Source organism: Leptodactylus fuscus, chromosome 1 (genome assembly GCF_031893055.1).
Source record: "Leptodactylus fuscus isolate aLepFus1 chromosome 1, aLepFus1.hap2, whole genome shotgun sequence".
NCBI lineage: Eukaryota > Metazoa > Chordata > Amphibia > Anura > Leptodactylidae > Leptodactylus > Leptodactylus fuscus.
Window position 1 is genome coordinate 353,917,006 of NC_134265.1, and position 16,790 is coordinate 353,933,795.

The 16,790-nt window shown below is 43.8% G+C and overlaps 1 protein-coding gene across 1 annotated transcript in view; it reads right to left on the reverse strand.

The window, feature by feature from the left end:
• Positions 1–7,324, reverse strand: part of LOC142183899 (vomeronasal type-2 receptor 26-like) — a 30,947-nt gene extending 23,623 nt beyond the window's left edge. Inside the window, exons 1-3 of the mRNA XM_075258790.1 lie at positions 7,160–7,324; positions 3,825–3,988; positions 464–755 (exon numbers count right to left, since the gene is read on the reverse strand). Of these exons, the coding sequence (XP_075114891.1) occupies positions 464–755; positions 3,825–3,988; positions 7,160–7,324 (621 nt within the window). The remainder of the gene's footprint in view (positions 1–463; positions 756–3,824; positions 3,989–7,159) is intronic.
• Positions 7,325–16,790: the final 9,466 nt, after the last annotated feature.

Below are 16,790 nucleotides of genomic sequence, written 5' to 3' on the forward strand. Positions count from 1 at the left end.
ACTGAGCATACTGTATGCTCAGTTCCCCTTAGAACTACGCAAGCGTACTGCGCATGCGCAGTATGGGCGTGAACTTCCATTGACAAAATGCCATTGACAAAAATGGTGCCGGAGCGTGCGCAGTAGCACTCCGGAGGGAGCGATACTGTGCACACGTGGGATTTAAACACAACCCGCCTGTGAAAAGAAGAAGAAGAAGACGTGGAAGGAGGACGTTGCTGGAAGAAGACACCAGAGGAAGAGGAAGGCGGGACCGAAGATGACGTCCACCAGTGCAAGAATCACCCACTGTGCACAGTAATTATAATTTGCATATATGTTTTTACGGTCTTAGTTTAAAACAGGGGGGGGGGGCTTTTAAAATACCAATAGAGGTATTTAGGCATATGTGGGGCTCATGCGGCATAATTTTGCTGATATAGCACCTTTAATAATTTCCTTGCGTTCTTAACTTGACTCTTACCTGTGTATATCCGTACACATTCAATAATCGCGCTATAGGCACTGTTGTAGCAGATAAAAGATCTCCAATAAAGCCTGCAATGTTATCTTCCTCCATGCAGTCATAATTCGGTACCGGATATCCTGGTCCTGATAATATCTGTAATGTACCTTTCACAGCTTTATTAACATTGGCACAAGAATCGAACACATGATATCCTAAAGTCACATTTGGTAAAAGCTTATGATGTTTATTCACTTCCTCAATGGCAAAAAGAAAGTCCAGAACATATTTGTAATTGGATAAAAGGGGCCTGGGAGGAAATAAAAGATTATTACCAATCGCCTACCGCATTATAGCCTGTTATTTAATACATTAACATTAGAGATGAGCGAACACTAAAATGTCCAAGGTTCGAATCTGATTCGAACAGCCGCACACTGTTCGACTGTTCGAACGGATTTCGAACCCCATTATAGTCTATGGGGGAAATGCTCGTTTCAGGGGTACGCAAAATTCGATAAAATTATACTTACCAAGTCCACGATTGACGGTCAGGCTGGATTCCCCTTGAAGTCTTCTCCCGGCGCAGTGTCCCCGCGGCATCTTCCGGCTGGAATTCACTCTGCCTAGGCATGCAGAGTGAATTCCAGCCGGAAGACGCTGCGGGGACGCTGCACGGAGAAGACTTCTAAAGGTAAGAGAAGAACAAGCGTTGATTAGCAGAATGTATAGCATTCTGCCAATCAACGTTGTTTCTGCAACAAACCTTAAACTTCGAACAGCTAGTAGAGTTCGATCAAGTACGAGTATTTTGAATACCGTAGTATTCGATCGAACACCTACTCGATCGAACACTACTCGCTCATCTCTAATTAACATATACAGATTCCTAAGATACATTTTATTCAGAAAGCAAAAAAACATGGAACAGCATCAACCTCGGGGGATTGCTCCCTCAACGTACACAACATTAAGCCAATCGCCTTTTTGGGTAAAAAAAATAAAGTAAAAAAACGGCTCCTCCAAAATCCTGTAGAAAAATAGTAATTGTAGATACAACACAATAACTCACCAGATATTATCATATTGATTGGACAAATAATGATTGGTTAATAGGGTTGAGTGATCGTTTTTGGGAAAGATCGGATTCCAATCGGTGATCGAGTAAATTTCACGATCGCGATTGGAATTCCGAACACGATCTTTATAGGTGGGATCGAGATCGAGGATTATTTCCCACAATGCTTTGCTACTGGCCAAGCATTGTGGGAAAAGCTAACAATGTTAGCTAGGTCCCATAGGAATGAATGAATGCAGCCGACACACAGTCTTAACCCCCTGTGTGCCGGCTGCGTCCATTCATTCTAATGGGAGACTAGCTAACATCTCTAGTAGCTACTTACCTGCACAGATCGCTGGTCCAGTCCCCGCTGTTCTCGGTCCTCTTCATCTCGCTGCCCCCACCTCTCAGGTCAGTGTTACAGACCTAGGAAGAAGGTTGGACTTGTGGCTTAGGAGAGTGTGGGCAGATACACGGAGGGGAGACGTCACGTCACAAATTTGAAACTATCTATAAAATATAGTGTAGAACACTGTCAGGACTCCTAGGAACCTATCTATAAAACATAGTGTAGAACACTGTCAGGGCTCCTCGGAACCTATCTATAAAACATAGTGTAGAACACTGTGAGGGCTTCTAGGAACCTATCTATAAAACATAGGGTAGAACACTGTCAGGGCTCCTAAGAACCTATCTATAATACATAGTGTAGAACACTGTCAGGGCTCCTAGGAACCTGTCTATAAAACATAGTGTATGACACTGTCAGGGCTTCTAGGAACCTATCTATAAAACATAGGTTAGAACACTGTCAGGGCTCCTAAGAACCTATCTATAAAACATAGTGTAGAACACTGTCAGGGCTCCTAGGAACCTATCTATAACACATAGTGTCTGACACTGTCAGGGCTCCTAGGAACCTATCTATAAAACATAGTGTAGGACACTGTCAGGACTCCTAGGAGCCTATCTATAAAACATAGTGTAGAATACTGTCAGGACTCCTAGGAACCTATCTATAAAACATAGTGTAGAACACTGTCAGGACTCCTAGGAACCTATCTATAAAACATAGTGTATAACACTGTCAGGGCTCCTAGGAACCTATCTATAAAACATAGTGTATAACACTGTCAGGACTCCTAGGAACCTATCTATAAAACATAGTGTATAACGCTGTCAGGGCTCTTAGAAACCTATCTATAATACATAGTGTATGACACTGTCAGGGCTCCTAGGAGCCTATCTATAAAACATAGTGTAGAATACTGTCAGGGCTCTTAGGAACCTATCTATAAAACATAGTGTATGACACTGTCAGGGCTCCTAGGAACCTATCTATAACACATAGTGTAGAATACTGTCAGGGCATTTAGAACTGCAACCCCTCACACAAACACATTTGACAGCTATGCACAAATTGGTTGACTTTCTGCACTATATTAGCATCCTCCTTCATTGATGACCGACATCTTTAGTGGGATTACCATAGACAGGAGCTACACTGACTTCAGCCAAATCTACTAAACAATGCACGAAAAAACATAACACATCACAAGCACAATACAGATAATCTCTACAAACTGGTCACCCTTTAACATGTATTGATGTATTTATGCCGCAGACTTGACCGTTGTTTGGATTGTGATTTGTTATTCACTGTGATGTTTGATACATTTTTTTTGTATTTAAACTGAAACTCTTTTTTTTTTTTTTTTTGCTCTGTTGTGTCAGGGGCTGTTTGGTGACCATTTTTGTAATATACTTTATTTTCCTATCTAACTTCCCTTTTATTATAAAAGAGGCTGTGACATTCTCCCTATCAATCTTCTAAGTGAGCTGTTCCTAGGTAAAGTTCTTATACATTTGTATTGCAAATAGGTAGAGCCGAAGCATTTACCAAAGGATGGGGGATGGTCACTTTCACTGGCTGTATCTCCAATTTTATACCACCTGGTATCACAAGAAAGCTGAGACTATCACAACCATTTTTCTAGGTGGTATAAAAGCGGATGTACAACCATTCGAAGTGTCCATTCCCTTTGGTAAATGCTTCAGTTCTACATGTTGCATTGAGTACGAGTGCGGGTGTATGGACACAGTCTCATTGGCAGTGCTTAGTGCATTGCTAATGAAGACGTTACTGCCTGTTTTCTAAGTAAAACACATCGATGCAAATTGGCCACAAATTTAGGACAAATGATCCTAGAAATATTCCTAGTTGGCCACTTGTAGATACCACTGCAGATTTCTCTTGGACCTTACATTTTGCTATTATTTCTCCCTTGAATATAACATCCATTGTTCCTTTCCACTTACCCATTACAGAACATTATTCTCTGCTGTCTGTTTAGAGGTAACTCTTCCATATTCAGATTAACAGTAAATATTCCTCCAATGATAATGTCGCCATGTTTATACAGTTCATATTCTTCCACGGCCCTTCTCATTTCTAATTTACGTGTAGGAACCGATGCCAAAGTCTTACAAAGAGATAAAGACACGACGATCCAAGCAGGGATTACTGGATAACAAGACATTCTGAATTTAATATATTTTTTTCTTTGTCAAATGGATTGATTCTTCTAATCTGTGTAGAGTTCAGTGATATTGCGTCGGTAATACGTCTACCTCCCTTTTCATCTGTGTTGGAACATGTAAAATCTCAAGCATTATATATCTGCTGAGTTACCGAGGATCTGTAATTGTGTCACAATGTAATATTAAACTCACCAGATGTGTCCAACATTTTGCGTGGCTTAAAAAAAGAGTACTGTTAACCCATCCATGTCGAATCATCAAAAAATTGTAATTGTCTCCGGTATAATGTCGGAAAAGTAAGGGCGTTATTTCATAGACTTCAGACTTAAAGGACCTGTCCATGCTAATTCTTATTTTTTTAATTAGTCCAAAAGAGATGAGCAAAAAACCCCAAAACATACTCACCTGCCCTGGTCCTCCAGTGTTTTCCAGCTGGTTCCAGTCCTGTAGTTTTGTTGTTTTCTTCTGGCAGTCCCTGAAAGTCCTGTGATATGTCTGGGTCCCTTCTTTAGGCCACTGTGGCCACTGATTGGCCTCAGTGGTCACATGACCTCAGCGGAAGGGACACGGGATGTCACAATTGGGGAGGACTTCTGGCAAAAGAAGACAGCTGAGCAGCAGGATCGCCAGCAGCACAAGAATGGGGATTAAGCAAGAAGAATCCCTAGGAAGGTTTCACACAACCCTCTTACAACTGTAGATAGATCCCTTTGAGGAACAGTAGGTATAGGTGGTTGTAGCCTAGAAACTCCTCTAAAGAATCTCGTTATCAGAGATTTGTGAGGCAGCAGCTTTCTAGGACGTTCTGAAGAAACTCCAAAATATCTATAATGGAAGGACTGGATTCCTCAATCCCTTTCCTTGTGGCCCAGGCAATGAAGATGGACTGTATCCTGGCATAGTAATAGTTCATATTAGTAGACTGTGCTCTGGAGAGTGAGAGTTTATTCAGAACAACTCCAGACACTGGGTCAAGAGGGCTTTTGAGCACACACATTCAGCTCTACTTCATCGGGCTAATAGAATGCATTGGCCAATCAGCGCTGGCCAATGCATTCTATTAGCTTGATGAAGCAGAGTGTGCACAAGGGTTCAAGCGCACCCTCGGCTCTGATGTAGCAGAGCCGAGGGTGCACAAGGGTTCAAGTGCACCCTCGGCTCTCCTACATCAGAGCCGAGGGTGCGCTTGAACCCTTGTGCAGCCTCAGCTCTGCTACATCAGAGCCGAGGGTGCGCTTGAACCCTTGTGCACACTCTGCTTCATCAAGCTAATAGAATGCATTGGCCAGCACTGATTGGCCAGAGTACGGAATTCGGCCAATCAGCGCTGGCCAATGCATCCCTATGGGAAAAAGTTTATCTCACAAAAATCACAATTACACACCCGATAGAGCCCCAAAAAGTTATTTTTAATAACATTCCCCCCTAAATAAAGGTTATCCCTAGCTATCCCTGCCTGTACAGCTATCCCTGTCTCATAGTCACAAAGTTCACATTCTCATATGACCCGGATTTGAAATCCACTATTCGTCTAAAATGGAGGTCACCTGATTTCGGCAGCCAATGACTTTTTCCAATTTTTTTCAATGCCCCCAGTGTCGTAGTTCCTGTCCCACCTCCCCTGCGCTGTTATTGGTGCAAAAAAGGTGCCAGGGAAGGTGGGAGGGGAATCAAATTTTGGCGCACTTTACCACGCGGTGTTCGATTCGATTCGAACATGGCGAACACCCTGATATCCGATCGAACATGTGTTCGATAGAACACTGTTCGCTCATCTCTAGTGAGTATACATTTTTATTTTTTTTTCACTGCCCCCAGCTTATTAAAATTTTAAAAAGGTTGTCCGTTTTTGCCTGGACAACCACTTTAATGTCCCCAGCATATTGGCCTACATCACTGCCCCCCCCCCCCACATGATATAATGGCCTAATCAATGGCCCACCATACAGTATAGGGGACCAGTGAAGAGGTCACTGTATGGGGGGGAAGTGTATGGGGGGGAATAGTGAAGGGGCCACTGTATGGCTTATACAGTAGCCTCTTCACTGGTCCCCTATAGCAGTGTTGGATTATTACTAACCTGTTTACTCCTCAGTCTCGCTCCTTCTTGCTTCAGGAGCACTGATATGATGTCTTATGCCCCCAGAGCATGAAGAAGGCACGGGAGCAGACAGGTAAGTATTGGGGCTAAGCTTGTAGGCCACAGGCTCAATGCCTACAAGCCTGTGAGTTGGCGGCACTTTTTCCTGGTTTTGTGATCCAGTTATTAAAACCGGATCACAAAACCGAGGAGAATCTGGCTGCATCTCCTGAGCTCTGCACGCTGCGCATTACGTCGCGATGATGTAATGTGCAGCGTATGGTGCGTGGGGTCGCGTCCAGGAGTGGTGGAGAGGTAAGTGCATAGGGGCCTTACTGCACCTCCGCTGCTTATTAATAAAAGCAGTAGAGGTCCAGTAGAGCCCACTAAAGGTACGGGGCCCCTCGGTGGGCCAGTCCGACCCTGTCACAGTTGCCTTCGGAGGCCATACAGTAATGATGAAGTTGCAAAGTGGGGAGGTGACAGCAGTGTGAATAATCCATACAGTCACCTAATGTCAGAGTGCGGAGGTTGTAGCCTTACGAGGCCATACAGTGGCCCAGTGGAAGAGTATGGATTTGCAGCAGCCTTAGGAAGCCATACAGTGACCAAGTGGCAGAGTGGGGAGGTGGCAGCAGCGTTAGGAGGCCATATAGTCATCCAGTGGTAGAGTGTGGAGGTGGCAGTGTGAGTAGGTGAGTGGCAAGGCGATATAATATCAAGGTAGAAACAGCCTTAGGAGACCATACAGTGACCCAGTGGCAGAGTGAGGATGTGGTAGCAGCATAAGTAAGCCACAGAGTGGCAGGACAGCTTTTCCAGGACAAACTTGACCAGCTGCCCAGTAGTCCAGTGGATCTTTCACAACGGGTGTCAGAGTACAGTCTGAGGGCCCATTCACATGGAGTAACGTGCCGCGTGACCTGGCACGTATACGCCGTGTGAGATTTTGCGGGCCGTATACGCTCCCATTGATTTCAGTGGGAGCGTGGATCGTAAATGCCACGCTATTTTGTGGCCGTGATTTTGCTACCATCTGCTGGTTCAAGTTTTGCTCTGTGTTTAGCAGCTGATGAGCACCTTCTTCACTATGCGGGGGAAGAAAGCTGCTCATAAGCAACTCTAGGCGCAGGCTGTTGCTTATGGAGCCGATACTGCTTCTGCCACTGCCACTCCCACTCCCTTCCAAAGCTGCCATGACAGCGTAAAGAAAAAAAAAACACATGTAAAAATAAAAATGACACAGAAATGAGTTGAATAACGCAATGATAAAAAATGTTACAGCCCTCAAAACCATATACCAAAACCCCCAAAATGTGTCTGGTCCTGAACCAAACATTGCCTCGTTAGTGAAGTGAGTAAAGTAATTGATAAATATGAAAAATAAATTTAATAATAATAATAATAATAATAATATAGACATATTTAGTATTAATGCATCCATAGCTATTAAAGTATATATAATAGAAATCAGGTTTTTATGCTTATGAAAATTAGCTGTATAGGGCTCAAGGGGCATTTCTTATCTTGCTGTGACTTTGCTCTCCCCTCCAGATAACTACCCCTAACTTCAGACTAAGTATGACAAAGTGGGAGATAGTGTGATATCGTGGTCACTCAAGCAATGCGGGGATGTCCCTAAAGCCATCAAACCAGACTTAATCAAAATTCTGGGAGTCTGCTTTTAGAAGGAAGAAGTCAAGGCTTGAGGGAAGCAGTCCTCAAGCCTTTGGAGTAATGTTTGACCAAGGGGAACCAAATAATTGGACTATGGGGCCTCAGATATCTCACCAAAGCACTCATCCTGCAGAATGAAGTTTTGCCTTTGGTCTGGTACACAACACAAACCATTAGAGATGAGCGAGTAGTACTCGATCGAGTAGGTATTCGATCGAATACTAGGGTATTTGAAATACTCGTACTCGATCAAGTACCACTCGCTATTCAAATGGAAAAGTTCGATGCAGAACCAGCATTGATTTGCCGAATGCTATACAGTTGGCCAATCAACGCTGGTTCTTCTCCTACCTTTAGAAGTCTTCTCCGTGCAGCTTCCCCGCGGCCTCTTCCGGCTCTTCATTCACTCTGCCAGGCATCGGGCCTGGGCAGAGCCAACTGCGCATGTCTGCTTGTAGTGCCTGGCAGAGTGAATTCAGAGCCGGAAGATGCTGCGGGGAATCTGTAAGGAGAAGACTGCACGGAGGATCCAGCCCGACCCTCACTCGTGGACTTGGTAAGTATAATTTGATTGAACGTTGCCTACCCCTGAAACAAGCATTTTCCCCCCATAGACTATAATAGGGTTCGATATTCGATTCGAGTAGTCAAATATTGAGGGGCTACTCGAAACGAATATCGAACCTCGAACATTTTACTGTTCGCTTATCTCTACAAACCATGTCTCCTTGGGTCACCTTTTTCAAAACTTGTTTTGGTCTGTATTGGATAGAGTAGAACAGAATATTATGTATAAAGAGCCCCACAAGGATGGAAAGGGAGGGTACAATTTAGCTCACATTCCCACTCTGTTGCAGATTGTCTTAGAATATGACTGTGTTTGTCAAACTCTGATACTCTTTGGTTAAGGCCATGTGCCTCTTCCTCCTTTTCTTACAATTGCCTGCCTCTATAGAGACATTGTTCGGTTTGTGAGGGATCATCAACTGGAGGGTTTGAATCCCAGAGTGTGAAATCCCAAGACAATCCACAAGCTGATCAGAGTAAACAACTTGGTGGAGTCGGTTCCAGGGCTTTTTGCCAACATTGTGCAAACCATCTCGAATAATACGCCTTCTAGTGAGCTGATTAACAAGAGCAAGGACATTGCATGGATAGCTATCCAAAGACAATCAATGAAAGGTCCCATACACATAAGATATATGTTGGCCAAATTCACCAGTTTTAGCAAGATTTGCTGTTTATTGGATATATATATATATATATATATATATATATATATATATATATATATATATACTAGCTGTTACCCGCGACTTCGTCAGCGGTGATTCGAGAATTGGGTGGATACAGATTTGTTAAATGTTTGCATACTTGAAAAAGTGGAGTGGATAGCAAATTCTCCAGGTTATATTGAGTATAGCTGGTACCCGCGACTTCGTCTGTGGTGATTGTAGCAGTGGGTATATACAGGCGTGGGTAAGGTTTTCGTACTGTGTATAAGGTATGGGATATGAAATGTAACTTTGTATCTTGTTTTTGCTGTAATTCTGAGAATACATGAGACTTTTGTGTTGAAGTTACTTTGTATTTGAGCTGCTATATATACGGTGTTGTGAGAAACTTTACATAGTGACTTTGGGACAGAGGGATTTGAAGTTAACCCTTTCCCGCCGATGGCATTTTTTGATTTTCGTTTTTGACTCCCCTCCCTCTGAACCCCTTAACTTTTTTATTTCTTCGCTCCCAGAGCCATATGAGGTCTTAATTTTCCGGGACAAATTTTTCTTCATGATGCCACCATTATTTATTCTATATAATGTACTGGGAAGCAGGGAAAAAATTCCGAAAGGGGTGGATTTGAAGAAAAAATGCATTTCTGCGACTTTCTTACGGGCTTTGGTTTTACGGCGTTCACTGTGCAACCAAAATGACCTGTCCCCTGTATTCTGTGTTTCGTTACGATGCTGGGGATACCAAATTTATATGGTTTTATTTACATTTTGACCCCGTAAAAAAAATCCAAAACTGTGTTAAAAATTTTTTTTTGAAAAGTCGCCATATTCCGACAGCCGTAACTTTTTTATACGTGCGTGTACAGGGATGTATAGGGCGTTTTTTTTTTTTGCGGGACCGGGTGTACTTTTTAGTTCTACCATTTTCGGGAAATGATATTGCTTTGATCACTTTTTATTCAAATTTTTATCAGAATCAAAACAGTGAAAAAACGGCGGTTTGGCACTTTTGACCATTTTTCCTGCTACGGCATTTACCGAACAGGAAAAATATTTGTATAGCTTTGTAGAGCGGGCGATTTTGGACGCGGGGATACCTAACATGTATGTGTTTCACAGTTTTTAACTACTTTTATATGTGTTCTAGGGAAATGGGGGGGTGATTGGAATTATTAATCCTTTTTTTTTAATATATATATATATATTTTTTACTTTTTTTAAACTTTTTTTTTTTGCATTTATTAGACCTCCTAGGGGTATTGACATGGGTGGGCGGTGTCACGGATTGTCAGAGCGGTGGGGGTCGGCAAACATGGCTGCTCCGGAGCGTTAAAGAGCGCCTCCTGGAGTATTGTTAAGGTGAGGGGCAAAGTGGTAAAGTATATGTATATGAGATTGTGTGGGGATAGGGGCGAGGCTGTAGAGGGCAATATGAATTTTGGGGCTTGCTATGGTCCAAAGTGTGTGAGATTGCAGAGATGGTGGTGTGAGTTTGGGTTTTGTGGGGGTCCTGGCACAAACGTATGTGCGCTATTGTGACGAAAAGTAGTCTATTGTTTAATCGGGTGTATTAACTATGTTTGTGGAAAATTTCAGCCAAATCGGTCGAGCGGGTTTTGCGTGATTGAGGAACAAACATCCGAACATCCAAACTCACAAACTTTCACATTTATAATATTAATAGGATATATATATATATATATATATATATATATATATATATATATATATATATATATATATATATATATATATGAAGAGCTCAACGGAAAAATGGCCTAAGTCCACATTTTGTCATATTTCAAATTATTACCTAGAAAGCTTCTTTGTACCTCGTTCTATGCATTGGGTTTACAAGGTACCTAGGATTAATGACCTAAGTCCATATATTTCAATGCAGAAGAATTTACATTCAATGGAATAATGGCCTAAGTCCTATACAAACTTACTTACTTCACTCTCGTTGGTCATTTTTTCATTGAAATCGTGACTTCCGGTCTGTTGTTTATATTAGTGTAAAAACTTTGTCTTATTGTTTAAAAGGCTCTAAATCGACTTTTGCACATATTTAGCGCCAAAAAGGGAGGCAGGTAATTCTTCTTCTTCATCGTTTAATAATTTTTACGGTATATTTGACGATATTAGCATAAGATTGCACTTAAGCCGACTGCTGCGGCAACCATAAAGATACGTGTATATATATTAACAGTGTTCATTAGCTGATTACATTGGATAGATATATTCCGCAATAATGCCCGTTTGCTTTAGGCTAAAACTTTAAATTTCGATTTTCTCACAATATTGATTTTTGGACTTAGGCCATTTTTCCGTTGAGCTCTTCATATATATATATATATATATATATATATATATATATATATATATATATATATGTTTTTTTTCTAATATGCCAAACTCATTATTCTTACTGTAGATAAAGCATTTCCGATCTCCCCATTGAAAAAGCATGCATGCCTGGCACAGATGGATGGTTCATCAAGTTCAGATAGGTGAGGGTCTGGTGCCCTTACTAGTCACATATTCTGAGTAATGAATATACAGTGAACAGAGTAGGAATCTCAAAACTATGCAGTAAGCGATTTGCTAGTTGTGTGATTCTCTAGTGTTACTGCTGGAACAATGGAAGAAGGGACAGACAGACAGTGAGCTCTAAACTCAACCAAGTCTTTGTCCCTACCTACTTGCCACAAATGCCCTAATGACAAGAGCAACTTGGCGATGGTCCCTTCTCTGAAATAAGTGTCACACAGAAAAAGACATGATAAAACAACACTGAAGTGAAGTCAGTAAGAAAGGGTCAAGGCCAGAGAGACAAAGCAGTACAAAACTGTAATCCAAAAGAGTAGTCACAAGGGAAGCCAAAGGCCAGTAATGCAATAGTAAGGAGCAAAAGTCAAAATAGCCAGCAAACCTGTGTGGGCTGATATAGGTAGCCCCGGACCTGCCTTGGACTTGATTGGTAGACAGGCTGTCAATCACACAGGCAAGGCTAAGATCAGCTATTGAACAAACAGAATGGAAACAAGGCACAAGAGATGGGTGTGGTAGGAATTCAGTTACAGGGGATAGGTAATAGAGCGGTGTTCACACAGTGCAATGAAAAACTCTAAGCAAAAAATCAAACTGAACACGCCTCCTGCACCACAGTGTGTGAGTGGAGAGTGGCGCAGAGACCTGAACAGCCAGAGACGTTACATATGCTCTCTGTGTAGTAATGAGACTAGGTTACTGTAGATCTGATTCTATTGAGCTATAATAACTCAGTTCAGCCACTACACAGAGAACAGCTCTGTCTTCTTCCCGCGCCATTCTCTTTAACAACAGCTGAAAATTTGCATTAAAATTTGTATCCCCTCCCACCTTCCCTGGCATTTTTTTGCACCAATAACTGTGCAGGGGAGGTGGGACAGGAAGTGTTAGGAGTATTTAGGTTCATTACTTTCTATTTTTCTTACCTGGGGAGTTTTTGGCTGCGCAGTGTCTGGGGTGGCATCCTGGCGCTGCGGGGTTGTCCTGTCGTGAGTATTGGTGCACACCTTCTGACTTGCACGTGCGCACTGCTGGTAGGCAGCTTTATTTCCTGGTTGATTAGTCTGTCCTCCCATTTGCACCTGGGAGGAGTGGTCTCTACTCTGTATTTAAACCCATGCCTCCCATGGTTCTGTGCTGAGTGTCGCTTTTACAGAGCTAGGCCTTAGCAGGAGGAGTAGGTGGTTATCTTGGATAGAGGAAGTTCCGTGGTTGATTTTTGGGAGGTTTGGGTGAACTAGTTGGTGTGTGAGTTTTCCCTTCTGTGTTCACCAATCCTCCCTCTGTGTATAATTGACTGTGTGAGTGAATTGCCTTATCCTTTGATTTCTACTCAGTTTCCCTGTGTTTGTTTCCTAGTGTAAGGTTCCTTCCCATATTGGTTTGGGGGAATCCTTTCCTACATGTTTCCTGTGTGCTGCTTGTGTTGTTAGTCAGCGCACACCCTTGTCAGTCCCTGTCAGTAGCAGCTTCACTTGTTCGTTAGGGGTGACCCCCTTTAGTCTCCAGTCCCTAGAGGTCTTATAGGGCATTCCTTCTCCCACTTCCCTCTAGGCCTACGGTATCAGTGAGAGAGGAGCTGACGGGGTCAGGCTTAGCCTGAGAACAGCCGACCCACACCCGTGAGGCAGGGACCGGGATAGCTAGTGGGAGTAGTGCAGGGCGAGATTTCCTACTGCTATTCCTTAGCCCCGTTGCAGCTACCTGGACTGACATAACAGGAAGCAGGAAAACATAGGCATCGAAAAAAAAATAGAAAAAAGTCATTTCTCCCGCTGTTATTACTTGTATTCTGATTCTTGACCTCTGGCTTTCCTTATTGACTTTTCTTTTAGATATCGATTTTGACACTGTATTGCTCGACTGTCACAGAACCCATGGCTTACTGACCTCCCTTTGTTGTTGTTTGTCTTGTCCGCGTATTGTGTTTCATGGATATAGGAAGGGCCTGTCGCCAAGTTGCCGCCTATTATGTAGGATAGGACCAGGCAAGCAGGAAGGGAAAGTGGGGGGTTTCAGCTTAGGGCTCATTGTCTCTTGTGCCCCCTCCTTCAGGGTTCAGCAACTACTGGGGAATTGCTCCTATTGAAATTTCCTTAAATATACATCAGTTTGTGCACTCATTATACCTGTCCCATATGAGTGTGAAGTAAGGTGTATACTTTCCATCCGATATATACCGTACTTCCCATATGCTCAACTTGCCGGTGCAAGGCTCAACTCACGTCAAGGGCCTAATACTCTGCTGGTGCAAGGCTCAACTCACACCATGGGCCTAAGGGCTCTGAGAAGAGAAGACTAACTATAAAACTCCAGTCCTTAAAAATTCCAAAATTATCTTTGAAGAAAACCTTTTCTCCATGCCATTCTTCAGCAACTCTCAATAAATCAAATACAAATCTATTGATATTCTAACTCTAATCTATTTATACTCTATTGATAATCTAACATACTATGAGAAAACAACTACAGGAAATCGTTGACCAGTTTTTATTTTTCAAAAATTGTGACAAGATAGGAAACAGAAATCAAAGTTGAACTCAAAATAAAACATACACACGCAGGTTCTATAATGGAGTTACAAGTAGAAGAGTCGCTCAGCAAGTGACAGATGTTGTTCTTTGTGTACACTCTGTCCCACCAAAAAGGCTAACTTGTGGGTGTACTGGCACCCCCTTGCCAAACTCACCAAAAACTCTGCTGGTGCAAGGCTCAACTCACTTTAAGGGCCATAGGTCCAACTTCGACCCCCAGTATGTGTAGGGTGTAGAGGGATCGGAGAGGACAGGGCTGTGGTTGGTCAGGTACTCACGCAACATGCGCCTATACTTTTACCTCCTGGTGACACTAGGCCCCTCAGTGGCGGTAGTTTGGCGAAGGGGTGCCACTAACGTGTCCCACACCTTGGAGAGTGTTCCCCTGGTGGTTGTGAACCAGATGGCAGTTGTTAGCCTCTTGGAGGAACTCTCTTCTCTGCCGCCAGTGAGGGTTGATGGAAACATTTCCATCATATTCTGCACCAGTTGCTTGTGGCAATCATTTATGTGATTGGTCCTCTCCTCTACCAAAATAAAATTAGAGATATTATTTTTATACCGGGGGTCGAGGATTGCAAAAATCCAGTATTGGTTGCTCTCCATGATGCGTTTGTCACTGGAAAAGCAGCCCAACATGAAGTCATCTATGTGTGCCAGAGTGTTAATTGGCATGACTTCACTTCCCCCACCGGAAGAGTCACTCTCCATTTCCTCCTCTTGCTCCTCCCCTTCGCCCCATCCACGCTGAAGCAATGGGATGCACTGAACTTCCCCGCTACCCTCCTGTGTGAGAATAACATCATCTGCCACTTCATCCTCCTCCTCTTCCTCTCTCATTCAACGCTGAGAAGCTGACAGGAGTGTGCTCTGAGTATCTAGCTGTGATGCATGCAATGTGTTATCCTTGACGAGAAGGGATTCTCGCATCACACAGAGGAGGGTTACACTCACTAATGCGTCATCACAGCTGACCCTCTTGGTGGATTCCTTAAATACGCATAGGATCTCACATAAGTTTTCCATTCATGGTCACTCATGGTTGACAAACTGAGGGAGCTGACTCTGAGGAACCCTTGAGTTTTGGAGATGGTACTCCATCAAATGTCTTTGCTGCTCACACACCCTGCTCAACATATGGTATGTTGAGTTCCAGCGTGTGGTGACATCGCACAACAGCCAGTGTTCAGGCAAATGTAGGCATTGCTGGAGGGTTTTCAGGCTAGCAGCGGCTACTGTAGACTTACGAAATTGGGTGCACAAGCGCCAGACTTTCACCAGTAGCTCAGGCACATTGGGGTCAGTTTTTTAAAACCTTTGCACCACGAAGTTGAAAATGTGGGCCAGGCATGGAACGTGATTGAGTCTGGCACGCTCCAGAGCCACTACCAGGTTTCGGCCATTATCCCACACGACCATGCCTGGGCCCAGGTGCAGCGGAGAAAACCACATTGCCGTCTCCTCTAGGATGGCATCCCTCACCTCAGGGGCAGTGTGTTTTCTGTCGCTGAAGCTGATGAATTTCAGCATGGCCTGCTGACGTCTCTTCATGCCAGTGCTGCAGCGTTTCCATCTCACAGCTGGGGTCGATGTTACGGTGGAGGAGGAGGGTTTGTGAGAACCCCTGCCAGGAATCTTGAGCGGGGAGAGGAGCCAGGCTGCCCAAGTTTGTGTCCCGGTCCCAGCCTCCAGTAAGTGAGATGTAGCTTCCCTGTCCATATGCACTTGTCCACGCGTCGGTGGTCAAGTGGACCTTAGTGCAAAGCACAGAACTCAGGGCCTGCCTGTTGTTATGGGACACGTGCTGGTGCAAGGCGGGGACGGCACACCAGGAGAAGTAGTGACGGCTAGGGACAACATAGTGAGGTGCCACAGCTGCCATCAGGTCACAGAATGCCTGAGTCTCCACAATCCTAAACGCCAACATCTCCAGGGTCAGCAGTTTTGAGATATGGCCGTTAAAGGATTGGTCATGTGGGTGGGTTGCACTGTATTTCTAGCTGCGATCAAAAGCCTGGGAGATAGGGGCCACACGGTGGCTCAGTGGTTAGCACTGCAGCCTTGCAGCGCTGGAGTCCTGGTGTTCAAATCCCGCCAAGTGCAAAAAACCATCTGCAAGGAGTTTGTATGTTCTCCCCGTGTCTGCATGGATTTCCATCCCATATTTCAAAGACATACTGATAGGGAAAAATGTACATTGTGAGTTCTATATGGGGCTCACAATCTACATTTAAAAAAAAAAAGCCTGGGAGATGGAGAGTTGCTGGGAAGAGGCACATGATGTTGCAGGTGAAAAGGCAGAGGCAGGAAAAGGGGAGGATGAGGGTGAAGTCCCCAAAATGTCAGAGGCAGATGTGGAGGTGTCCTGGCTGGTGGTCTGGACTGCAGCACCAGCACTGGAAACTGTGGAAGAGGCAGTGGTGGCAACGCGGGATGACGATTGCCCTGCGTTTGCTCTCTTCTACTGAGCCCAGTGCTTGCCTTCCAAATGACTGCACATGCCTGAGGTAGTCAGGTTGTTCTTCTCAAAGCCCCTACTCAGTTTTGAGTTGCACAGTGTGCAAACTGCACTCAATTTGTCCTCGGTGCATACCTTGAAAAATCTCCACACCATCAAGGAACGTGGCCTCGATGGAGGAGTTTTTGGCAAGTGGCTAGGACAGGGAAC